This window comes from Pleurodeles waltl, chromosome 1_2 (assembly GCF_031143425.1).
Source record: "Pleurodeles waltl isolate 20211129_DDA chromosome 1_2, aPleWal1.hap1.20221129, whole genome shotgun sequence".
NCBI lineage: Eukaryota > Metazoa > Chordata > Amphibia > Caudata > Salamandridae > Pleurodeles > Pleurodeles waltl.
This window is the reverse complement of record NC_090437.1, coordinates 39,874,040-39,899,617: the sequence shown is the minus strand read 5'-3', so window position 1 is coordinate 39,899,617 and position 25,578 is coordinate 39,874,040. Positions and strand designations below refer to the sequence as shown.

At 43.9% G+C, this 25,578-nt stretch overlaps 1 protein-coding gene across 4 annotated transcripts in view; it reads left to right on the top strand.

Annotated features, from left to right (window-relative positions):
• Positions 1-25,578, top strand: part of UBA6 (ubiquitin like modifier activating enzyme 6) — a 610,892-nt gene that overhangs the window by 233,638 nt on the left and 351,676 nt on the right. For all 4 annotated transcript variants that reach the window (XM_069235825.1, XM_069235816.1, XM_069235844.1 and 1 more), the window contains 3 exons: positions 167-234; positions 15,580-15,658; positions 20,504-20,584. In XM_069235825.1, coding sequence (XP_069091926.1) covers positions 167-234; positions 15,580-15,658; positions 20,504-20,584 — 228 coding nt within the window. The remainder of the gene's footprint in view (positions 1-166; positions 235-15,579; positions 15,659-20,503; positions 20,585-25,578) is intronic.

The window sequence follows — 25,578 nt, the reverse complement described above, 5'->3', positions numbered from 1 at the left end:
GTGTTTGATTGTTTTTTCCCCATAATTCGTACAACACCTGGAATAAAAATCACTGAATAGTAGAATGTTCATATTTCGGACCAAGTAATCTAATTCTCTTTTTTTTAAGTCTGCACTAAAAAGCTTGTGGATACTGGTAATTCATTAACTATCCTTTGTATTTTAGCTTTACATTGATGCTGTCGATATTGTTGCATCCATGGAGCTGGTGAATCATGAAGATTTCCTTCCAAGGTGGAGTAGAAAAGTATTTTTTATATATTTTAAATTTTTAATTTATAAATCATTCAATAATGCATATTCCTCACAGAATCATAAAGGAGAGAATTCTACAGTACGTAGAAAGCAAACCCACTGAATGAGCAGATTGTTGGTATGCACTGGAGCAGTCGAACAAAGTTTTTTTGGTAACTTGAATAACCCCAAAGCAGTTAAGCTTGTTCAGTTTATTAAGACCCCACCTGAAATTGCCAAAACAGCAGAGTGCGGATTTCAGTGGTTATGCAATTACCACACCACTATGAGTTTCGTATCTCAGAATAGGGGAAGACTTGTTAAATCAGGGGGTCCCAACCCCCTTCTTACGAGGTGCTTAAAATCATAATGTCTGGTATTTGCCCACACATTTGTGGAAAGTGTCTGACATTAATTGTGCAGGTACAAACCCTATGGGTATACAGTTAACAATACACCTATAATCTTAAATAAGGATTTTTACAGGGCATGTAATGAGCTCCATACTAAATTACATGGGAGCATCCAGCCCATTTCCCCCAAACTCATAGGACGTCCTGGTCTGCATGCCACAGAAAGAAGTCCATTTTGCCCAGCTGACAATACAGGCTTAAAAAATAAGCGTATGCACATGCATGATCAGGCCATCACCAGAATCGAACCCCTATTAGGATCCCTGTCTTTGATATTTTTAATTCCTTTCCCCCCACAGTTGATTGTATAGGTATTATTGCTCAATTTCGGAGTTTACTGGATGTTTGTGCCAGTAATTAGGTTTTCTGATACATAACTCTATTTGCAGATCGATCATCTTTTGAATATTCTCCAAGCGCTAAACTGGTTCTAGAACTTTTCATTAGTATTATTGTGCGCTGACCAGGTGGCCTTTTGCAGCTCTGTGCTAACATCGTTTCGCTCTGGCACTGTTGCCAGCATATGTCTGTGGCAAATCCCCATCAAATATATTAGATATATCTGTGAAGCTTGTGGTCCAAACATGACTCCAAGGCCTTCGGCACCCAGATGAACCGAAAGGTCATATGGGACCATGAGGTGTATCTTTACATAGCTAAACAACGAAGACTCCATGATGTGATCAGTTGAGGTCCTGTTCCTGAAGTTGTGCCTGTAGCAGATCTTCATTCTGGGAGAAGTCATCGGGTAAGCCAAAGAAAAAGCACAAGAAGCCTAAGGGGGACTTGGACCCTTCTCTCCACTCTTGAACTCCTGAGAACTCCTGAGAATGATTATGATATTTACTTCAGCTCCTGCACCAGCTACACTGTACAGTGAGTTGTTTCAGGGGTTATTTAACTTTTTTCTGTCCCAGAGGAGAAGCTCAACTGTCGTCATAACACAAGGAAAAGAGTTCCTGCATCAAGATTTGTTCCTTGTGCGGGCGACAAACTATTTAAGCTGATGATCCTCATGTCAAGTGACTATGGGCCAGATGTACAAAGACCTTTTGCATTTCTTAACCAGTCGAATCGCAATGCAAAACAGCTTTTTCCTATGTACAAAGGCATTTAGGGAATCTTAAATAGGGATTTCCTATTTGCGATTTCTTAGCACATGTACAAAGCGTTTCCTAAATGCAAAATAAGCATTTAGGAAATGCAATTACCATCAACTTCAAGTCGATAGTAAACATGTGCTATTTAAAACAAAAAAGCACCTGAAAACACAATTTTTTAAATTGGAATAGAGCGCACACATTCCCTGTGCACATAAGTGTGCTCTACTTGTGCACCACTATTTTTAGGGTGCATTTTGGAGGGCCTTTTGCTTGTAGCCATGCATGGTTTTGCATTGCCCAAACAGTGGTTTCCTCATAGGAAATCGCTATTTTGGAAATGCAAAACCGGCCCATTGTCACAAATGGCATGGAATTCCTTATTTGCGATTTCCTAATAGCCATTCCGGCTTTGTAGTCTTCTATTAGGAAATCGTTATCTTGTACATAGCATTTTGCATTTCCTAAATAATGATTTCTATGAAGTCGCTATTTAGGAAATGAAAAATTGTATCTCCATACATCTGGCCCTATATTGCTTGCATTTAAAGAATAAGCTTAGTGCTGCTCCATTTGTCAGACTTGTATATTGCAGACCCTCAAAGATCATGCAAAGAGGCCAGCCTTATGTCTTCTGGATAGGACAGCTTCTCACTGTAACGGGAATGCCCTCTCGTCAGGATATCATTACGTGTGCAGTTCTCCACCAAGCCCTTCCGCAAAGATGTTGCAAAAACAAAAAAGGAAACATTTAGAATTCCCAGAGTTTATTTATTTATTTTATTTTTTTCTTTAAAGTGCCTGAACACTGGATGACTGCCTTGTCAATGGCTACTTCCCTGCTGTAGCTAACTAATCCCTTGGCATTGATAAACCTGTCAATGACAGGTTTCCTGTCGACAGTATTGATCCCGTTGATGGCAATGAAGACCTGATCAGCAATGTTTTGTCAATGATAACAACATTGAAGAGAAAAGTGTACTTTCAGTGGGTTTAATTTTGCTAACCTGCTTGATGATATACTACTTTTTCTGGAAATGTCACTGTTTCAGACAAATTCAGGTTTTACCTTTGAAAGTATTGACACAACTGCAGACAAATATTTGGATTTAGAATGCAAAGCATACGTTGGTGTTCAGTAACGCAATGGGGTAATGCCTACAGCCTGTGGATGCTGTCTTGTTAGATAGTTCAATATAAAGTTCCTTCGCTTGATCAGGGATGATGTTAGCCTCAAGAATATGTGAGGCAATATGTCCCTAACAGCAACTCCAACACTAATAATATAATTAGCATTTCATAAAATAAGCTGTCTGTAATCAACAGTAAATTGTAAACCTTGAAGATTTAATAAAATACTAAGTGGACTACAGGAATCAAAATTGTATGATTTGGCTCACATGAGTCAAAAATCCATAAATGCCAGCAGTATTTAAGTAAATAGGTACAGAATGAGCAAAATCTGCAAATTATTATAAGTTCAAAGTATGCAGCAAACCAACATGCCAAGAAATCTGGCAGCAACCCTGCTGGCTGTAGACAAAAGGCTGACTCACCCCAGCTTCATGGTCTAAGTTCACATTAGAAACCAATGGAAATCGCACAGTCAACGAAAGGCGTGCATAGCTAAACAAACCACAGTACAGAATTATACATCATCTAATGCCACCATCCTAGTACTAGCCCATAAGTGAATATTAATTTGCTCTTTTCTGCCCTAATGTCCATCAGATGTGATAGTACAAATCTGATTGCTCAAAACAATGGGATTCTCATAAAATGAATGACCTATAGTGATTGAGCAGGTAGAGACCTTGGAATTACATAGACTTACAAGATGGTTTCCTCCAAAGCTCTCCAAGAACAGCATGTCATCACTAAGCATTCAGTGCACATTTTGCTGCATGCAGTGTCAAAATGAGAAGTGAAAACATGGCTGCATTAAATCACACATAGAGTCAAGACCTAGTTCTGGGCCTGGTTTATAAACCACAGAAAAGTACAGTTCTATAAAGTACAGCATTTTCGTTTTAGTGCCATAATGTTAGGCCTGAGATTTTAATAAATCAAAATAATCTCTCTCAAGCCCAACCAAGTGGATGTACAGTCTATCTAAGACTGTGAACAAGTTAGAGAATAGTCTTGTCATTCCCCAGATGGAAACTCCAGAGAAGACCACTTTCAATATGATGAGCATCGTAGAAACTGTGAGCATCATGGAAAATGAGCTTACTCCAGTATTAGAACTTTCATAGATTCACATGCTTGAATCATTCCCGTCGTCGAGATGGGAGCCTCCGGTGTAATACAAGGCCACATTCAATTGTATATAAAGCTCAGAGGCACTAGGCCTCTTAATTTAGTAACATCTCACAGTCATTTTATAAAAAAGGACCAAACTTAAGAGACAACCAATCAGCTCCCACCACCCCTTAGAAACCTCCTGTGAGGCGCTGATTTCCCTCACATTTGCCAGTGCACGTTGTGCTAAGGAGTCTCCTCTGAGCTCTGCTCAGTTTGTCTCTCACAAACACTGTTTGAGGTGAATTTGGATTTTTCTCTCTTCAGGGTGATTCAAGGTGATTCAAAATGACTACTATGTCTCAAAGTCTGGTAGCCCTTCAAAGATGAAGATGAAAGCTTCTGACTTTAAGTCTACAAGGAAGCCTGTTTCTCAGCCGTCAACGCCACCACTTAAGGTAAAGCATACCTTCAAAAAACCAACTTCTGCGCCATCAACAGGTTAATTGTCGACACCGAAGACAGCTCAGGTATTGATGACGACTTCTACCGTCGCTACACTGTCTGTCTTTCTGGCGAGATCCAGCTCCTCAGCAACGATATGTTCCATCTCGTCGGCGGCACGCCCTATAGTTTCACCGTCAGCGGTCACACCGTCAACGCTCTCATCGATGCCCCCACTGACGGCCTCCTCAGCGCTATTCCATCTGTCAACGTCCTCGTCGACACTGTTTTTGGCGCCGACGGCTTCATCAATGGAACACCAGACGTTGGCGGCATTGTTGACGACACATCAACCGTCGACGATGCTCCTACCGTCGACGTTCCCACCGTCAACTACTGTCGATGCAGTGATGCTCTCATCGACGATGCCACAGTTGACGATACCACCATAGACGACAAAGACTGCAGTAAAAGCACAAAGACCAGATTTGTTGCCTCTGTCGTCAGGGGACCAGGATACTCGCAGGAGGGTGAAAAAATATCATTTAACGCCCTCTGTTACATCGCGTAGCAAGGTTTCCAGCCTTTTACCCTTGAATCTTTTGGATGAAGATGACTCGGATGAGGAGGGTATTTTTGGAGTCTCCAGCAGCCCTTCACAACTAAGGGTAAAGTGCCAAGTCCGGTGATGATGAGGCTCCATACTACACCCAGGGCTATTATGAGCAGCCGCCATTGGTCGGTCTTCCTCCTGGGTTAGTTTCTAACTTACAGGCAATGTTGGTGGATTACCAGGAACGTTTTCCACCTAAGCCTTCATCGGTACAACAGCCGTTGGTTCCGCCCCGCCAGCAACTCCTCTCTTGCAACAGCCGCATCATGCTTCTCAACCAAGGTTACAGAAGTGTGTGCTTTCCACACCAAGACATCCGGTATCCTCCGATGAGGATGCAAAGGTAGGTGAGATACAGCCTGCTACTGATGAGTGGGATGATTAGATTATATTATATTATACCAGCACCTGCCTCGCCTACAGCGCCCATAGTTGAGTGTCTGCCTGAGGATAAAGGTGGCTTCCATAACCTGCTTGAGCGAGCCGCCACAATGTTTGATCTCCCAATGCCCGCCACTCAGCAGGATTGCTTCCTATATGACTTCAAAGAACCTCACAGAAAAATGTTCAGAGCAATTCCCATCATAGACCATGTCTGGAGTCAGGTCCTAAAGATTATGCAGAATCCAGCAACGGTCCCTGCGGTTCTGCAGAGACTGGATAAAAAATATAAGCCATCAGAGGATGCCCGGCCTGCCTTTCAGGACATCTGAAACCAGACTCCGTCATATCACAGGCCGCCCAATGTCGCTCCAGGAATCCCTCTATGCCATTGACATCACCGCCAGATAAAGAAAGAAGGCGCCTAGATAATATTAGCAAGCGCTTTTCCTCCATGTCCACTATTGTGGTAAGAGAGGCCAACTCCCTTGCTCTGCTAGGCAGATACGATTGACAGCTCTGGTCAAATGTATCCCAATTGCTAGAAGAGCTCCCAGGCGCCTCCAAAGCAGAAGCTAGCAAAGCTCTTATGGAAGGCCAGCGAACTTGAGCGGAAATAATAGATTGTGCGCTAGACATCGCTGCAATGGGCTTTAGACTACTCAATGGTTCAGCGGTGTTGAGGCAGCAAGGTTGGCTTTAAGCCACCAACTTTCAGGCAGAAGTACAGACAAAAATCCTAGACCTTCCATACGACGGAGAAGCTCTGTTTGGCAAACATGTTGACGACGCCCTTCAAGCCATCAAGGCAGACACGGAAACGGCCAAATCCCTGGGTGCTCTACAATATAGGAAAGTGCCCTTTCGGGGTGCTAGAGGTCAGCCGTCCTTTCGTGGTGGATACCAACAATATAGGTGCCCAGCCTATTCATCCACGTTTCAGCCTGCTAGAGCACAGTATCAGCCGAGGCAACCACCTCCAGCAGCATACACAAGGCCCTACCACAAGTCCAAACAGGGGCGTCAATGTAAAGAATCCACGCGTAGACAATGACTGTCTAACTACACGGCTAATCATCCTGCTTCTGCAACTTATCATGGAACACTGAAACATCATCTACATCGCTGGCAACAAATAGCCAAAGACAAGTGGGTACTGGATGTAATCCGTTTTGGACACCTATTAGAGTTCACCCAAATGCCCCTTTCGATGCCTCCATTGCAGGTTAATCAAAAACACCTTTGTCTACTTCGCCTGGAGGTAGCCACCATGCTGAGGAAAGGGGCTATAGAGTCTGTTCCGCATTGCCAGAAGGGAAAGGGGTTTTACTCCCGTTTCTTTCTCATCCGAAAAAAGTCTCGCCTCTGGCGGCCAATTCTGGACTTATGGAAGTTAAACAAATACCGCAAGAAGCAGACATTTTGGATGGTCACCCTCCAAGACGTCCTCCAGCTTCTAAACAAAGCAGACTGCATGGCCTCTCTGGACCTTCACAATGGGTACTTTCACATTTCCATTCATCCGCTCCACAGAAAGTACCTGAGATTTGCAGTCAACGGCAAACACGTCCAGTTCAAGTTCCTTCTCTTTGGCCTATGTTCAGCACCACAAATCTTTACCAAATGCCTACAGCCAGTGTCGGCCTACTTAAGGAGAAACAGACATCAAGTCTTTCCCTACCTCGACGACTGGCTGGAAAAAGCTCCAGATATCAAGACAGCAGACAGTTCAGTCAGGGCGACTCTGTGCCTTTTCGAGGAATTAGGCCTTACACTCAACAAGGAAAAATAGTCTCTACAGCCATCCACTCGTCTAGCCTTCCTAGGGGCTATCTTAGACACTCAATGAGTCAAAGCCTATCTAGCACCGGACAGACAAACAAAGCTAACACAGTTGGCAAGGCACGTCCATAGAAAAAGGTGTCTTTCACTGCGGCAGTACAAGTCCTTGCTGGGCATGATGTCATAATTTATCAGCCTCATCCCATTCTGCCGCCTCCGAATGCATCCGATTCAAGAAGAACTGGACAAGCAGTGGATACAAGCAAGAGGTTCCTTCGAGGACACCATTCTCATCACGCCGCATTTGGTTAATTCTCTGAATTGGTGGACAATTCCCTAGAACATTTCCAAAGGTCTCAGTTTCTTGGCACGAGTTTCTCCAATGAATCTCACGACAGATGCATCGTTTACAGGATGGGGTGCATGCCTGCAGGACCTTCGGGTGAGCGGCAGGTAGCCACCCTCTTACCGTTCATTCCACATAAATCTTCTCAAGCTGAGGGCGGTCCATGACGCCTTGCAAGCCCTCCTTCCAAGGATACGAGAGTTAGCTGTGCTTGTCAGGACAGACAACACCACCACGATGCACTACCTGAACAAGCAGGGAGAAACATGGTCTCACCTACTCTCCCGAGAAGCACAAACCATCTGGAAATAGTACATTCACCACTCCATCCACATCACTGTGGAGCATGTCCCTGGCCTCCAGAATACCATTGCGGATTCACTAAGCAGACTTACCACATCCTCCCACGAGTGGGAGTTATACCAGAGAACGACAGATCGGATATTCAGCCAGTGGGGAAAACCGAATCTGGACCTATTTGCATCCTCCCGGAACGCCAAATGCCAACATTATGCAAGTTGGCATCCCCAACAGGGGTCATGGGGGGATGCATTTTCGATCACATGGTTAGGGATCTCTGCGTACACTTTTTCTCTGATTCCTCTCCTCGTAAGGGTGATCAGGAAGATGAAGTCGGAACCTTGCCAACTGATCCTCATAGCTCCAGCGTGGCCGCATCAACCGTGGTACACGGAGTTGCTCCCCCTGTCAGCCTCTCCATCCATCAGGCTCAGACTGATCCCGGACCTACTTACCATCAATCAGGAGCAAGTGAGGCACCCGGACCCCAGATCTCTGTTTGCATGCATGGCCCCTGAGTACAATGAATTTGGCCATTTACCTCTACCGTCTGAGTGCAGAGACGTGCTAGCTACTGCACATGTAGCTACTACCAGCAAGTCTTACCAACTAAAATGGAAGAGATTTTGTATTTGGTGCGAAACCCAAAATGTCCATCCTCTCTTCTCCGCACCTGAGGCAGTATTGCCGTATTTATTACAGCTGGCACGTTCAGGACTAGCCCATTCCTCAATCAGAGTCCATCTAGCCGCCATCTCCAGATATAGAAGAGTGCCAGGCAAACCATCTTTATACTCTCTCAGATTGGTAAAACAAATTCTCAAAGGTCTATTCAGATCTTTTCCTCCAGTGACACCTCCGCCGCCGCTGGCAACTTAACATTGTTCTTGGCCAGCTTATGAAGGAGCCTTTTGAGCCGATTCACCGAGCAGACACCGCCGCCGCCGCTGGCAACTTAACATTGTTCTTGGCCAGCTTATGAAGGAGCCTTTTGAGCCGATTCACAGAGCAGACATTAACTACCTCATGTAGAAGGTTGCTCTCCTTCTTGCCCTTACTTCGGCGCGCAGAGTTAGTGAAATTCAAGCTTTCACTATACAAGAACCTTTTCTGCAGTTCAGACAGGACAGAGTCATTATGCACACCAATCCTAAGTTCGTGCCCAAGTACCTTCCGAGTTCCATATCAATGAGCCGGTGGTGCTCAAAACTTTCTTCCCTGACCCGCAAACTGCTGCGGAAAGAACTCTCCATTCGATCGACTTAAAAAGGTGCATAAAATTCTATCTGGACAGGACAAAGTCGTTCAGACAGGCCTCTCAGTTGTTTGTAGCGTTCAGTGCTACTAGGATATGTCACTTGGTAACCAAACAAACTATATCCCGATGGATTAAAGACGCAATCATATTTTGCCCTCAGAAAGCAAGAAGGCTATTGAACACAACCGTAAGAGCGCATTCTACTAGAGCTATCTCTGCATCCTGTGTGCTGTTTGCTGGTGTCTCAATTAAGGACATCTGTCGTGCTGCGACATGGAGAACAACTCACACCTTCACGCAGCATTACTTCCTGGACACGGAGTCACTTCGGGATGCAGCCGTTGGTCAAGCGGTCCTTTGAAACCTGTTTCAATAACGGTGAGCTAAAATATTTATTTCCCCCCATCTGCTTATTTTCTACTATATCACATTTTCTTTGGTATAATGTTGTAGATCATAGCAAGCAGTGTATGTACATATTATCATACCAGTTCGCATTTCAGAATGCTATGCTATTGTTTGTAGAATGAAAATGTGTTATTCACTGCTTACTATTCTGATTCAAGCATGTGAATCTATGAAAGTTCCAATACTGGAGTAAAAAACAAGTTACTTACCTGTAACTGCAGTCCTCCAGTATTGGAAACTTTCATAGATTCACATGCAACCCACCCTTCCTCCCCTGGGGAGCTCACCTTCATTTTCTCAGCCTTAGATTATTATTGCACTTGTGCTGGGAAAATCTGAGGGAAATCAGCTCCTCACAGGAGGGTTCTAAGGGGTGGTGAGAGCTGATTGGTTGTCTCTTAAGTTTGGTCCTTTTTTATAAAATGACTGTGAGATGTTACTAAATTAAGAGGCCTAGTGCCTCTGAGCTTTATATACAATTCAATGTGGTTTTGTATTACACCGGAGGCTCCCATCTCGACGATGGGAAATGATTCAAGCATGTGAATCTATGAACGTTTCCAATACTGGAGAACTACAGTTACAGGTAAGTAACTTGTTTCATCCCCAGGAAGCCAGGCAGCATTGCAAGGACCCACATATGATACAAGTGCTGGTAGGCTTTCTTAGTACCCTACAATTGATGGACACTTTCCAGAAGATGATTCCACAACTGCAGCCTTACTTTCTATCTCCTCTGCATTTGCCCAATCATATGCAACACCTTACCAACATCATAAGCAACCATGGGTCAATTCCCAAGTAACAATACCCCCTCAGTCACCACCACAACATTTCCCTCCACTTCCTAACAGAAGCCTCTACCTGTGCTCCCATTACATACTACACTTCAAGTCATGAGCAAGGCTCTGGATCAGCTGGACAGCGATCAAGAAGAAAATCCAGAGGAGGCGAAAGAAGGAAAAGTAGCTCTGGATGACCTGGACAATGAAGAGCACCACAAGAACTTTGGATGGAGGCACCTTGTTATCCCTAACAGAAGGATGGCACCTCAACCAGAGTCATCTCTGGATGATATTGCTGCCTTCCATTCTCCCCTGGAGAGAGCAGTAAAAAGGTTTGACTGACATATGGCGGCAGTTGACTTAATACAGTAGCGCAGTACCATAATTTTTTAATAAGACTTTTTGGATGATTTTTCATAGATCCACATGCTACGTGGTGAACTTTAGGATAGTAGATAGCTCAGCACTTCCACCTCATTAGCTGAAGTTTGGGTTGTTTTAAATGAGGTGGATTTAGTACTAAACAAGCAATATTGTTGGGTCTGTGGCCATTTTATTATTGTTTATTTTGATTGCTTTTTATTATTAGTACCAGGGGTTTCCAGCATGACAGCAAAGAATGCTTCAAGCACTTAAATCCGTCAAAGATACCAATGCTGGAAGACTGGATTTACAGCTAAGAAACTGATTTCTTAGCCGCTTAGAATATATATCACCATATTTGCCCTGCTCTGTACTGCTTCTGTAGTTATTGCCTTTGATTCAGTGACTGATGGTTCCCTGAATGAAACAGGAGACTTGTGCTACCTTGAGTCGTATGCAATATTTAGGAGAAAATAGAAAATACATATATTTGGTCCCTGAATAGAAACGGAAAGCAGTGAAATTCAAGCAGGATGTGTAGCGGAAGGGCTGCATAGACAGTGGTGATACAGAGCTGAAAGTTCTAATTTATTTGAAAAACGACTGCAATTGTAAGCTTTGAGGGTCTTTGCTTTTGAAGACCACAGTATCATGTCAGCCTCCTGTCTTGCCGTAGAAAAAATACTTATACACCTGAATAGCCCTCACAGATGCTTCAATGGAATGTGTAGTACATCTATTCTCTTAATCTCAAGTATATTTCGTTAATATGTGGACTGTCCAGCTAAGCATTTGGGACCGCAGTTGTGGAGGACTACAGCCCCCATCCTCCTGTGCAAGGCCAGGAGGTGGGCCAATGAGTGCACAAGGACTTATCAGTGGGTTTGGATCTTCCGGGGGCAGAACATGCCGGCAAAGCTTTTGTGACTGCTGTTGGGGTGGGGACTTCTGCCCCTGTCCACCAGTGCAAGTCCATTAGGAGAGTCAACGAGCACGGGATCACTTATAAGCACGTTTGGATCCAGTGGGCGCGGTGCAGCCAACAAAGCTGTCCGGACTGTTGTTGGGGTGACTACAGCCCCCATTTACCTGTGCAAGCCCAGGAGAGTCAACAAGCACAGGAGTGCTTATCAGTGCTTTTGGATCCTGTGTGTGTGGGACGAGCCCGGGCACGTGCCTTTGCGAAGATTGGGGCCAAGTCTGGGCCAAGACCAGGCCCGTCTTCACCCATCGAAGGCTGGGCTACCCCCTTTGGCATCTTTTCTTCTTCTTCAATTCTGCTCTTCACGAAATTTACATTGTGTGACTGTGTGCTTATTCATAGCCCGCCCCAGTATCTGTGATCTTGAACTGAGGTGTGTTACATTTTTGTGGGGTAAATCCTTCCTGCTCCTAATAATGATCAGGGGATCTCAGGAGTTTACAGTAAAGCAAGACTTATCACCAACATGCGTCCCTTGTATCCCCTACTGCCCTGCCATGATGGGAAAACGCTAAGTAAGTTCCACCATGCCACAGGCCCAAGGACGTACAACACTTGATAGTTTTCTAGCCAAGGCTATGTGTGTTATTTCTAAGGAAATTGAATTGCCAGAGCAGGAGCTTTCCCTCTCCGCCGATGAAACTGATTTGTCTAAATCTTCTGTTCCTCAAACCCAGTGCATTGTTCAAGGCAGAGACCCCGTTTTGCTGGGAACAAGCTCAACCACAGTGGGTGTTTTATCAGTAGGAGAGGTGGAGTCTAATCCTGCTGAGTGCAGCCCAAGATTCACTAGAGCCAGTCCGGCACACCAAATGTAGAAAGACAAATCAAAAGCCTAACACGGGTAAGTCAAATAGCCTAGTGACTGGAGACCAATCTACTATGACTAGCATGCGCTCCGGTATAGTACCTCCTGATATAGCCATTTATGATATGCTTGGTGAAAGGTTTACCAGTTGTCTTGGTGTCAAGCTGCAGCCCATCCACATTTGCTTTGCTGCCATTGAAGAATCTCTGAACAGATGCAGTAAGGGGCCTGTAATGGGACCCACAAATCAGCCATCCTCTGCATATGTAACCCCTGCTCAAACAGATTCCCAGTCTCCATACAGGTATTTGATTACCAACGGGCAAGAGTTGGGGCCTCCTGTGTCTTACTCTAGTCTGAACGGACAGGAGGGGATTTGCAAAGCGATTCTGCCGCAAGAATGTGGAGGTCAGTTGTTACCTACTGTCCAGCCACAGGTTCTCTCTATCACCTCACCGTGATCCACCTTCCTCCAGACTTATACCCATATGTGGTAGTGTTGGCAAATGTACCAAGTCTGGTCCCCGGAGCCTCAGAGTCCACGTTTGAATTAAAAAACAAGGTGACAAATTGGCTTCACTCTAATGTTAAGTGCAACATTAATTTGTACAAGGAGATCCTTCTGTTTCCCAGGATGGGATGTGTGGGACCCCTGCCTAGCAACTATCCAGGGGACTACATAATTATTTATTTTCATCATTCTACAGTTGTGGGAGAAATCATGACCCAGGCCAGAGCAGGTCCTGTCTGATCTAGAGGAATAAGGATTTTACCCCTTGGTTTTTTTCTATAAATACTTGGATCCTGCAAACTCTGGTAACATTAATAGGAAAATGTCATACCAGCCTTTGTACCACACTGATCAATTTATATCTAAGAACAACCTTATGGTCATATCGGGTTTAGAGGTCAATGACTGATGCAGCATTGAGGGGCAGGATAGTACCAATGTCCTGGGCCCTTCTGCATCCTCAGTGGCTGTCAGCTTGTCCACAGTTGTATGAGTACCCCTCCTCCTCCAAATCATCCAGATAACCTTGGTTTGTTGAGTGAGAAGTGCAGAATAGAACTGGCAACATTTTTGCCTGCTGGTCCCTCCTGCCCAGTAGGTGAGCAGACCAATTTCTTTGGGTCTTAATCCCCTTCTTTGGCAATGCATAACTTGGACCAAGGTGTTATGCAATCCTCAGAGTTTAACTTGAATTTGAAACGTTTGTGCTGTAATGTCACTGGATTAGTATCTAAGATGTCTATTGAAGACTTGTGTGCATTTATTAACAACTTTGATAATATTGTGCTGCAACAGACCTGGATCCTGAGCAATGTCTTTTTTTGATGGGTACACATGCTATACCCTTCATGTCTGTCCATCACCTTTCGGTCGGGCCAAGGGTGGGCTTTTCCACCTAGTTCAAGGTTAGTTAACACTGGTTATAACATTAAGATGCTGCATGCATGGGCCTCTAACTTTGACCTGGTCTTAATAAATGTCAATAATAATTATCTCTCTGTTAGGAACAACCAGAATGTTTATCAACTCCTACAGTTTGTGGATTCAGTGGCAAATCAGAATTCACATCTGGGTGTACAATTTAATCTTATTTTGGCTGGTGATTTTAATGCAAAGTTGGGGGGTCACTCCTGCATTGTCATCTTCAAACCTTTCTTCCTATCGACTACTTAACTACAGCCTGGAGATAAATATGCATTTGGGGGGGAGGGCAGGGTCTAAAGGGGTTAACTTTCTTTTCTGGCCGCACATGACCTGGAGAGTGCTATTACCAACTTCCTGTCAACCCTTTTCACCTTTCCCAACATACACAAGTAGGGGGGTGGTTCCACAATTAATTATATTTTCATATCCAGAAATGTGTGATCTCTTACCCCCAAAGGGGATGTCCTGCCTACTATATATATAGTGACCATAACCCTTTAACTTTCTTTGCTGAATTAAATTCATTTTTCAGGGAATTGTTTTCAAGAGCCGCTGGAAATAGACTGAACCGTAGCAAATCCAGGTTGGATAAGATATGCAGAGAAGCCAACAATAAGCCGAAAAGAGAACTGAAACATACCCCAGTGGTCCAGGAAGCAATATGTGTTTGTACAAAGGCCTATATACAGGCACTGCAGAAGAAAAAGGCCGACATGAAGGCTGAGCAATGGGAAGCTCTGGTGCATGCCTGTCAAGCTAAAGATCTGCAGGCATTTTGGAAGGCTGTACATGCTGGCCTCTCGCCAGGTTCTGCCCCAAATAAATCATCACTCATACAGATCCTGAGGAATGGGTATGCCATTTTAGTATTAACTCTAATACTGAGCCTGGCACTAGCTACCTGGAAACGCATGTTGCTATGCCGATTTAGGTTAGGCTCAGTAGGTGGTACTTTACTTCCCACAAGGTCAGTTCGCCTCCTCGGACATTTGCGCTTGCCCATGCGATGTGAAGTCATCAGACACTGCTACATTTTGTCTTTTTTTTGTAAATTTTATCTTCCCCCTCACCAAATACTATATATTGCGTGTGCCAAGGAAATCTAAATTTAACAAGTGCAAAGCAATGTTATATTTGCTGCATTTAGACTGGCCTGATGTCTGTGTAGCAGTAGGCTCCTTTCTGAAAAATGCACTTCATTTGCGCGATTCAGTGATGTTTGAATACGTGTTTTTAGCTTTTTGATATTTTTTTTTATATTCATGTTTTTATAGCCTTTCAATGTGTTTTTTTAATCTTCTTTCTGTGCTTTGAACTATTTATGAAATTATGTGTTTTCTCTTGTGTCTTTTATGATCTGCTATGCAAGTGTTCGAATAAAGGTATTGCCTTATTAATGTGGACTCTCAATAGCAAATATTGAACAGCTTAATCTATGGCAAACAGCAATAGCAAAGTCTAATACAAATTTAGAAATTATAGAAAATGGATATTGGGGGGCACAGGTCACTGTTTATGAAATATACAGTACTTTGTCTTTGTGAGAAGTAAATACCTAAACACTGCATCAAGGCACACATGCATTTTAAGTTTCAAGTATCTGCACTCCTCAATCAGCTTTCCATTTAGTGGTTGTGAGGTGAGTCAAAAAATGTACTTACATATTATTTGTCTCTCTCTTATCAGGGGTGATCGGTATGATGCTTTGAGAGCCTGCATTGGAGAGACATTGTGTCAAAAGCTTCATAATTTAAACGTTTTCATGGTAAGCATGGCCATAACTGACGGACTAACATATAGCAGTTTGAATGCACAAAAATCTCTAAATTTATGTTGTAGTACAAGAGATCTTTTCCTGAGCAAATATGAATGGAACATGTTTCACAGATTATGAAAAATAATAAGTCTATTTTGTAAAATAGTATTGTAGCACAGAAGCGTCATGTTTTGGTATGTGTGGCAACAGTGTTTCTTCTCAGTCAGTATCTGAAAACTAATAATTATAAAGAACCAGCTGGTATTGTGAACTGAAGTTGGGTGCTTTTGTGAACAACTACTTGTTATTCACCTTACAGAACTCCCCTCTCTTGTTTGGGATCAAACATTTCCCTAGCAGCCCATACTGAAAGTATGATTTGTTCAAAACAGAGAAGAAGCAATGTATTAGGGGCAGGCTGGGAGAAGCCGTAATTAGGTCTCTGATGGTGTATCATTAAAATTGAGGTTTACCTAATAACAATATTGAATTGGGAAAGACATGAAGGACAACCAAAGAAAGAAGACAAATTCCTGTAGCTGAATTTGAGACAGTTAGCAAAATATAATGGATCATGTGGATTTTCATTCTTTATATGTGCATTAAGGGTAAACTGGACATGAAACATCATGCAAAATGACTCCTGTACCCTTCATATTTGTCGTTCTTCTTCTATTGCCAACTGTGCATCAGTCTATAGTTTCTCCAGCATTGGATAGTTCATAGATACACATGCCTGAATCATTCCTCCTTGTCACATGAGGAGTCAACTTAATTTTAGTTTAAAAAGTTTTTATTGTCAATTGATGTGTATGCACAGAAGGATACTTGCTGCATCTGTGTTTGGGGGATGGGTTGTTGAGCCCCTGCCTAGACTCACACTATCAGGAAGGGGCTACGAGACCCATTAACCATTGCGCTTTGTAAGGTGCCCATAACGATTGCTGGAAGGGGACAGGGCTGCCCAGACGACTGCGCTGCAGCTGATCCTACTGTGCGGGACACACAGGACACTTGCCGCTTCTTTTGAGGGGGAGGGGAGTTGAGCTCCTTCCCGGACACATGCAGCCAGGAAGGGACTGTGAGTCCCTTTAACCATCACGCTTTGTACGGTGCCAACGATGATTGCTGGAAGGGGGCGGGGCTGCCCAGACGACTGCTCTGCAGCTGATCCCTCAGCGTGGGACGCACAGAAGGACACTTGCCACATCTGTGGGGGGGAGCTGAGTCCCTCCCCAGACTCATGCTGTTAGGAAGAGACTACGATTCCCAATAACCAGCACTCTATGTAATGCGCCAGCAATAATTGCTGGAAGATGGTAGAGCTGCCTAGAAGACCATGCTACTAAGTGCTGCAGCTGATCCTGCTGTGCGGAACGTGCGTTGGCCACGCTCGGGCCAAGGGCAGGCCCTGCACCCTCCAGCGGCCTAGCTACCACCCTTAGCTCGAAAGGTTACTCATCATGGCAAAAATCTGACATAGCCTCTTGGGGAAAAAGAAAGATTGAGGCGGGTGCCCCTGGAGGAGATACAATTACCACCATTGATCTGTAGACACCTGGAGAGCAGGTACGAATGCAGGTCTGGAGCAGTCTAACTCAGTCCACTGGGAAAAATGGCAAGCCGGGACCTTGAGCAGGACAAGGCACGTACTAGAAGGCACAAGTTCAATGAGAGAAAATGTCAAATATTTACTAAGGAGTGTGTGACCCATAATAACAAATTGTTTGGCAGAAACACAAAAGGGTAACATCTGGCCCAGCATATCAGAGAAAATGTAATGCAGTGGGGAAATTACATCGTACCATTGACTAGATTTAGAAAAGATGGTACAATCTCCCATCCAGGACAAAATAGAATATCGTAAGCTGATAGAATGAGGTACATGGCACAGGAGGAAGCCTATCCACCGAATCACCACCTATTCACAGAGAGAAGTTGATAGAATCAACCATCTAGTAAAATACTGTGACCGGAATAGACAATACAAACATGTCACCTCTGCACCACCATCAACACCCAGAAGTAAGAGGCTAATCCAAAACACAGATCATGTGAGGGCAGAGCCAACAAACAGGCCTGATGCATGCAGAAGGATTATGACAACTAAAATGAGCACTTAAAAGCTCAAGGCCCAGACACTCTTGTAAGATATTCATAGTAGATTTTGAAATGCATTGTAGCATTGTGCATTGTAGCTAGGACACTATCCTGTCTTATAGGTATTAAGTAACCATTCACTCTACTCCTTGACTAGAAGTGTCCATACATGCAGTGTCACCTCTATGGATGACTGAAAACATACCACATTGCATTCTATTTGTGTTGAGAAGCTATAAGGTTTGTCAAACCTGCATGGTCAGTCAAACACGACTATGAACAGTGCTTTTTCCCACTGACCGTCCATCATCCAAAGGGTAAAGAGCACATGGTCAGGAACCGGATGAGATGGAAATAGAAGCTGGAGAGCCCAGTGAACCTCCACCCAACACCGCCAGAAACCACAAGGGTCAAGAGTTATTTTTTGCTTAGGCACTGTCATCAAAGCAGAGATTTGACTAGACAGCAGTAAGGGCAAGGCTGTTGAAATATGACTGTTACTTAAGAGGCATGCACATCTCAGGCCATATGGTGCCAACGTAAATACAGGACTGGCAGAACTAAAACCAGGTCAGTTTTGGGCTTTCGAGTCCTCAGAGCCTGTAGCTGAAGTTCTTCTTAGACTTATGGAAACGGGTTGTGGCCTTTGGAAATACAGTAAACAAAGGACACCAGGCAGTATGCGTACAATACAAGATGAAAATACAGCACTGATAAACAACATATAAGTAATGTAACTTTGCTATGTTTTACAGTAGCACCTCAGCCAAAGACGCAATGTTATCTAGCAAGGTTGAATGTATTTCGCAGGTCCGCAAATCGGCTTGCTAATGGCACTTCAGTAATTTCTAGGCAGACAGTAAATTTGCAGCTTCAGATGAGCTAATATAGTGAGCCTGATGCTTGGACACTGGTGCACATCCCAGGGCACTATTGGAGCTGCATACCTCAACCAAAGGGCAGCAACTGAGAGTGAGCAGTCATCCAGCCCCAGTAGTACAAGGAACACAAAGTGGGAGGTTCTGTTCTAGAACGAGGCGAGGGAGCAGAGCATTGGTTATTTGCAGGGGTAATATCAGAACAGGCCAAGGTAGTCATTTTTATGATGTTATAACCGTTACTAACGATGTGTCTCTTATGTTTGTATTGTGTACCCTTAGTTCTTTACCTCATCAAGTACACACCATGATTGACAGTTATGTTATCATGTTTTATGTGGCTGAAAATAGAAAGGTGAAGTTAGTAAAAACTCTCTGTGCGTGGTTACATTATAATAGCAATGCATAACAATTACCTCAGAAATGATTCATTGTGATATTTACCCAATGTACCCTCCCTTCAGCAGCCCTGGCACCATAATGCACTTGTTGTGGTGGATGGGAGGGCTCATGGTCATCAAATTCAGCTTTTTGGAGCTCTCCGAAGAGGCCCTTTCTTTTGCACTTTTGTGCAGCATTTCACAGGTGACCATCTTGCTTGTGGTCAAGGATGTGTGCTGCAGACACCAATCCTACGCAGACCTGAGAATCTGCCCTTCTGAAATTCAAAGGTGCGCTCTACAGCAGTGCGGGTTCTCTGTGTTCAGTGTTTTATCTCGGTTCACTTGCGATAGTAGAAATCAGGAACAGAGTGGCCAGGGGCGGGATGTGAGGCGGGAGGGGGGGGGGGATTTTTAAAATGTACATGTAACAGATCTACTTGAAGCCATGTGAATGTGATACAGTAATACGTGTATGTGTTAACATGTAACAACAGTGGTTACTTCCAGGATAATGAGCCACAATATCTGTGCCTATAGACCGGGATTGACGCTCTCATATTCAAAGATCCTTAAATCATGTCAATGTACTTAACATTGTAGATACCTCCTGGTTGTACATTCTATTGTGCTGGCAAATTATGTTAGGCCTTCGATGTTTCTGTATGTCTTTCTGCATGCTCGATGTTAACGTTATAATGCCTGTTTGAGTAGATTTATGCTTGCATATCTGCAGAATGCTGGTATGTCACGGATAATTGCAGGTACTTGTGTAGGGAAGAATCACCCATTGCATCAGGGAGCTACTCACTCTGCCAGCGATGCATACAAGGTACAGCAGCGTTGCTCACGAAAATAATTATTAACAACAGATTATTGATCTAAAAAATAGGAGAGTTGTCGATCACATAATTGTCAGGCATTTTTCATCTTAGCAGAATTAGGTATGAGAATGTGAATAATGCGACTATGCCTGATTTCTTTTGCTTGTGCTTTAGAAGACTGTCAGACAGAACACAATGGGGCGAGGGTGAAGAGTTACTGTTTTTGAGGGTGGATGTGCTGTGGGACCTCCTGCAAGCTATTCTGTGTCTGGATTCCTATCGCTTGTATTTATGTCCCAGTATTTAAAATGAAACATATAGCCTCCTGTTTGTATAAGAGGCTCCATTTTATGATAGTAGACCTAGATAAGCCAGTGTTTGGAACTTCTTAATCATAAGCATTTTAGAAAAGTTGTGTGCAAGATTTCTTTTTAATAAGGTATACAACACATCCTGGTCAACAGTTATATTATATAGTTTGACCTGATTTGAGTGAGTCCCTATTATAGAACTATCTGCATCCTCTGCCTTACTATGGATTGTAAATTCTGGGCACCCAATAGTGCCTCCAAAAACTGTTTTAATTTTTGCTGTGTGCCTATTCACTTACATTTGTTTTCCAGTAATTCAGTGTGTTTGTTCTGTCTCATAAATCATTTTATCTTTTCTTAGGTTGGTTGTGGGGCAATTGGCTGTGAAATGTTGAAAAATGTTGCTCTTCTTGGTGTTGGCAGTGGCCCAGAAAAAGGCATGGTAAGGTTGGGAAGGGCAACAGGGTTCATTGTCCAATCAAAATCTTTTTGTAAACTGTATTATATAAACGGTGTCATAAAATAAATATATTGGTTACAACCCAACCAGTGTAACTACAGCTTTGTTTGAGAAGATTGTGAGTGTTTCACTTCTTCTCATAAAATGTCTAGGGAATGTTCTCTTTCACACACAAATACTTTCTTATGGTTACTTATAACTGCATATTCCTCACTTGTGAATATTCCCCAGCCGTCAGACTGGATCGTGAAACTTTAAAGCACTTCTCCTGTGCAATGGTAGGTGGCTTTTTAAGGATCCGCGCCGAGGTCATTCCACTCTGGGAGTGTTGATGAGTGTAACTTCCACCATGCACCTGATGTCAGTTCCTTTTTTTCTGCTCTTTCAAAAGCATATCCGGAGCAACTCCTTTGTTTTGTTTTTCTAACCTTATTCTAAATTACTACAAGAGTATGCAACTTGAATTTCGGGGTCTGGCAGTGATATTGCAGAAAGGCGAGTCCTTCTGGGAGCCTATGCTGCATATTTTTAGCACTTAACGTGTTCTCTTTGGTTTGCCCTTGTGCCCCTAGCATCCTTGGGTGTCTCCATTCAGGCTTCCACTGGCGGGTCTGCCCTCAGCACCATCTGTGCCCCTTGAGCCCACATCGGGTTCAGCAGCAACAGCTCCCACTGAAATGCAGCTGACAAGCAATCATTCAGATTCTGGACTGACACTTTGCCCATACCACATATTAGGGCCCATCTTGCAAAGTTTTTTTTGGCACTGATTTGAACAATGACAATTTTGATGGCGGGAATTATTATGTCCTCCAATATGATGAGGAAAAAAAGTATAAAGAAATTCAAGATGCCAGTGGTCTGGATACCTCTCCATGCTGGCCTTATGTCTACCGCTGGTCCTTTTCCTGAGGACAGCGCCTCTGTTGCTGCTGTTATGCAGTGGGTGGCAGAAGTATTAGATCTACAACCTCCACCTATGGAGATGAAGACTAATGTTCTAACAGAGGTGATTAAGGCTTGTCAAGCCCTTACAGGACCTCTGTTGCCATTGCCATTGAAGGAAGCCCACATGAATACCCTTTTGGGCACTCAGGCGAAACAATGTTCAGGGCCACCAGTTAAAAGGTGGGTTGGTTAACATCTTTGTGCTCACCACATGCCAACTGTCTTCTTGACTGCTGCTCCCATGCTGTATGGGACTCACTGGCTCAAGTTTTACTGGCACCTGTTGTCGCTGGGCCAATGCCAAACCTTGTCTCTGAGACTGCATGCAGGTCTGGAAATTCAGTTCTTCTCTTCCTTAGTCTGCCAGAGAAAAAGAAGACCCCTTCAAGTAGTCACGTTGCCACCAGTACTGGTTAGAATCTTGCAGAAGGTGCCAATCGGAAAAATCCCCATGCTAGGAACACAGCCCAAAGACAGACCTCCAAAGTGGTGGCGAGGCTCCAGGGCTGGGTGGAGGAACCTGGCTTGTGGATCTTACTGAGTGCCAAAGAAGGGGAAGATTTAACCAGCTGGAATCCGAATTAGACAAATAAGTAGCTGAATAGAAGCAGAGTAGCGTGGAAGAAAGCTGGAGGGAAGAAGGTGGAGGACGGCAAATAGGGCGGACCAAAATCTGAGGAAAACCTGGAGAAAATGGTCAGGAGTGAGAGAACGCAATGAAATACTACTCAAAGCTTTCTGACACAAAAGGTATTTTTTCCTTTTATAAGCTAGAAGCTAGAAATTGTGGCAAAACCAATTGCCTTCTACCTTGGAATGGGAAGGTTCGCTGAAAGTGTTTAGAAATGGCAGTCATCTTTGTTTAATATGAATATACCTTCCCAGAGTTCCCTACTGAGGAACCCTGCAACAGGGAATCTCTAAGCTTCTGAGAAAACTGCACACATCTCTTGGAATGGATCCTTAACAGGGAGACCTGTCGGCAGTCATGACTGTAGCAGCAGGCTGGCTACCGAAAGGTAAGGTTTATGGGAGATGGAGGACGCCTAGTGTCACTAACATGGACCTTCCTGCACTCAGCTTGCAGAGGAGGGAGCATGTCCTGCCTGCCCAAAGTGATATCAAAAGAGAATGGCTGTTGGGAGCCGAATCACCCTCCAGAGAGCTTAAGGGCTCATTCCAACAGCTCTAAGCCTGCCCCACTGCGCTAGCACACAGTATAGCGCTCCTGGACATTTGTCAGGTGGCTACGTTGGTACAAACATTCTGGAAAAACTACTGCCTCAATAGTCCGATCTATTGAGAGGAACTTTTTGCCTGCTTGTTTGTGGTGGACTTTTTTGTTTGAGCAATTCACTGTGATATCTACTCACATGATGGATAATCTGCAGTTAGAGATATTAGAAGAGCATGCTACTTAACTTCAGTTACAATCTTGCTGGTGGATACTCCCAATTCTCCATTCTGTGAACTGAGATTTTTTTCCATTAAAAAAAAGTCTCAGTCTAGACATCTGCACACTGGTCATGGCAATCTGCTGGTAGACTCTGCGCCTCAGGATGTGGACAGTCTAAGAAAGCAACTGACATTAGCACTCATTGGTGGTGCTTATATGCGGCTCCGTTAATTAATTCCGGAGCATAATGATATTGGCATGGAGCCTCATAATGTGAACCTGCTGGCTCACAAGTGTACACTGTTAACATTTGCAGATCCAGTCTAACTCCTGGGACATAGAAACAGGATGAAACATCTGTGGTTAGATAAAGCATCCATCCAAATGATTGTTGCCAAACGTAATCAACTTGTATGTTATGAATATTTGTAAAGTGCGACTAATCATCCGAGGGGTATCCAGTCGCTGGAGCAGGTGTGAAGGTCATAAGAAGGGTCTCAGTTGAACAGCCAGGTCTTGAGCTTTTTACAGAATTCAGGAGTTGAGGAGGAGGCCCTTAAGTGTTGAGGGAGGTTGTTCCATGTTTTGGGTGTAAGGTATGGAGAGAGCTCGGCCTCCTGTTCTGCTTTTGAGGATTCGGGGTGTGTGTGCAAGAGAAAGCGGCAGAGCGTAGGTGTCTTGTAGGCTGGTGGAAGTGGAGGCTTCAGTTGAGGTATGTCGGCCCAATGTTGTGCAGTGCCTTGTAAGGACTTGGGCCAAGCTCTTGTCGTAGTTTTGACTCTTGCTCTGGGCAAGACTGCTGATTCAAGGATGACAGTACTTATGTTTGTAGGTGACTGTGCCTATCCTACAAGTCGCAACTGTAGTCCCAACCTTTCCGGCCCACTAGCAGTACCTCACCAATAACCCAAACAGTTAAAGGTGATTTGTGGCAGCCTTTACGCATGGACTCAGAAGTATGACATCTCAGGGAGTGTCGTGGTTAAACGGAGATTACGCCTTTCTCACAGATACATTATGTCTCAACCAAACACAGGTAATAACAAAGAAGCAGTAATGTTTCAATAGTTTTTATTTAATACAATCTGCAATCTGCGGTACATCACATGGGCTGCAATGTTTAGGATAATGAATAGTGCAAGAGATAAAATTGTAAAGACGAGAGTCCTGATTATGAAGACCCCCACCATCTTCCGATAGCATGGAAAGACATAAAGTGTATAATATGTCCTAGTATCCTATCATAATAGGCTAAACCTTCTGCCTAGAGTAGAGCTAGGTATAGTAAACCTAATCTGCCAATGCCATGTCCCTGGAAGGAGCCCCCAACCCTTGTTACCTTGGACTGAGGTCTCTGGCTCAGACTACGAAGGAACACGAAGTCCGGGTCAGCGTCAAGACGACGCGCAGCATTGATAGCAGCGATGGTATCTGGTCAGAATCCCTCTGATTATCGGTCTAAAGTGTAATGTTTTTATACAGATCTACTTGAACCCCTGACGTAGGTTGTTCCCAAACAATAGATAACACAGCATGCTTGGGACGGTAATTCCTAATGTGAACACCTACAGTTTGTTTGTCTTTGTTGCATGAGTTGACACCTTAGCACGGTGGCACTGATAACATAAAGCTAAACAAAATGGCCTAACTATAAACAAGGCAGCCATCTTAGAAGAATTAATTAAATAAATGGGCTAAGACAGAGCAAGCTAAGTAGGTTAAAAGTCACAAGGTGACGGGAGCACAAATCTGCAAGCCAAAGGCTAAGCTAACTCCTGTTATCCCATTAAAACAAACTAGGATTCACTACACACTGATGGCTACCTGGTGGAGTCCAAAGAGGAGTTCTTGTTCCAGAAGATCAGCAATTGTCTTGGCCATGTTGAGTTTCAGGCAGTTGGTTCTCATCCATTCTGCTACATCGATCATTCATTCAGCGAGTTTGGCTGTGGTTGTGGGGGGCTTGCCAGACACAGAGAGGTTGAGCTGGGTGTCATTAATGTAGTAGATGATAGCGATACGTTGGGATATGATGACATCAGCAAATGGTGTCACGTAAATGTTGAACAGGGTTGGGCTGAGGGTTAATCCTTGTGGGATTCCACTGATCAGGTCCTTGGGGGGCAAGAGTCTGACTTGCTCAATTCTTTTTGTGAGGAAGGAGCATATCCATTTGAGGGCTGGTCCTTGGATGTCTGTACCTTGAAGTATTTTGATGAGGCTCCATTGTGACATGGTGTTGAATGCTGCAGAGAGGTCCAGCAGTATTAGGATGATGGTTTCTAGAAGGGTGCAGATCTTATCTGTGATGGTGATAAGTGCTGTCTTAAGACTGTGATTGTTGTGAAAGCCAGATTAGGAGTGGTCGAGAAGATTGTGGTGTTCCAAGTGGTTGGTGAGTTGCTGGTTCATTACTTTATCTGTCACTTTTCCTGGGTAAGGTAGTAGGGAGATGACTCAGAAGTTGGTTAGTTTATGGAGTCAGCCAATGGTTTTTTAAGGAGGGTTGTGACTGCAGCATGTTTTAACGCTTCTGGGAAAGTTGCATGCTTGATTGAAGAGTTGATGAGGTGGGTGAGGAATTTGCTAATCGAGGGTCCTGCTGGGTTCTAGATATGGTGTGGACATGGGT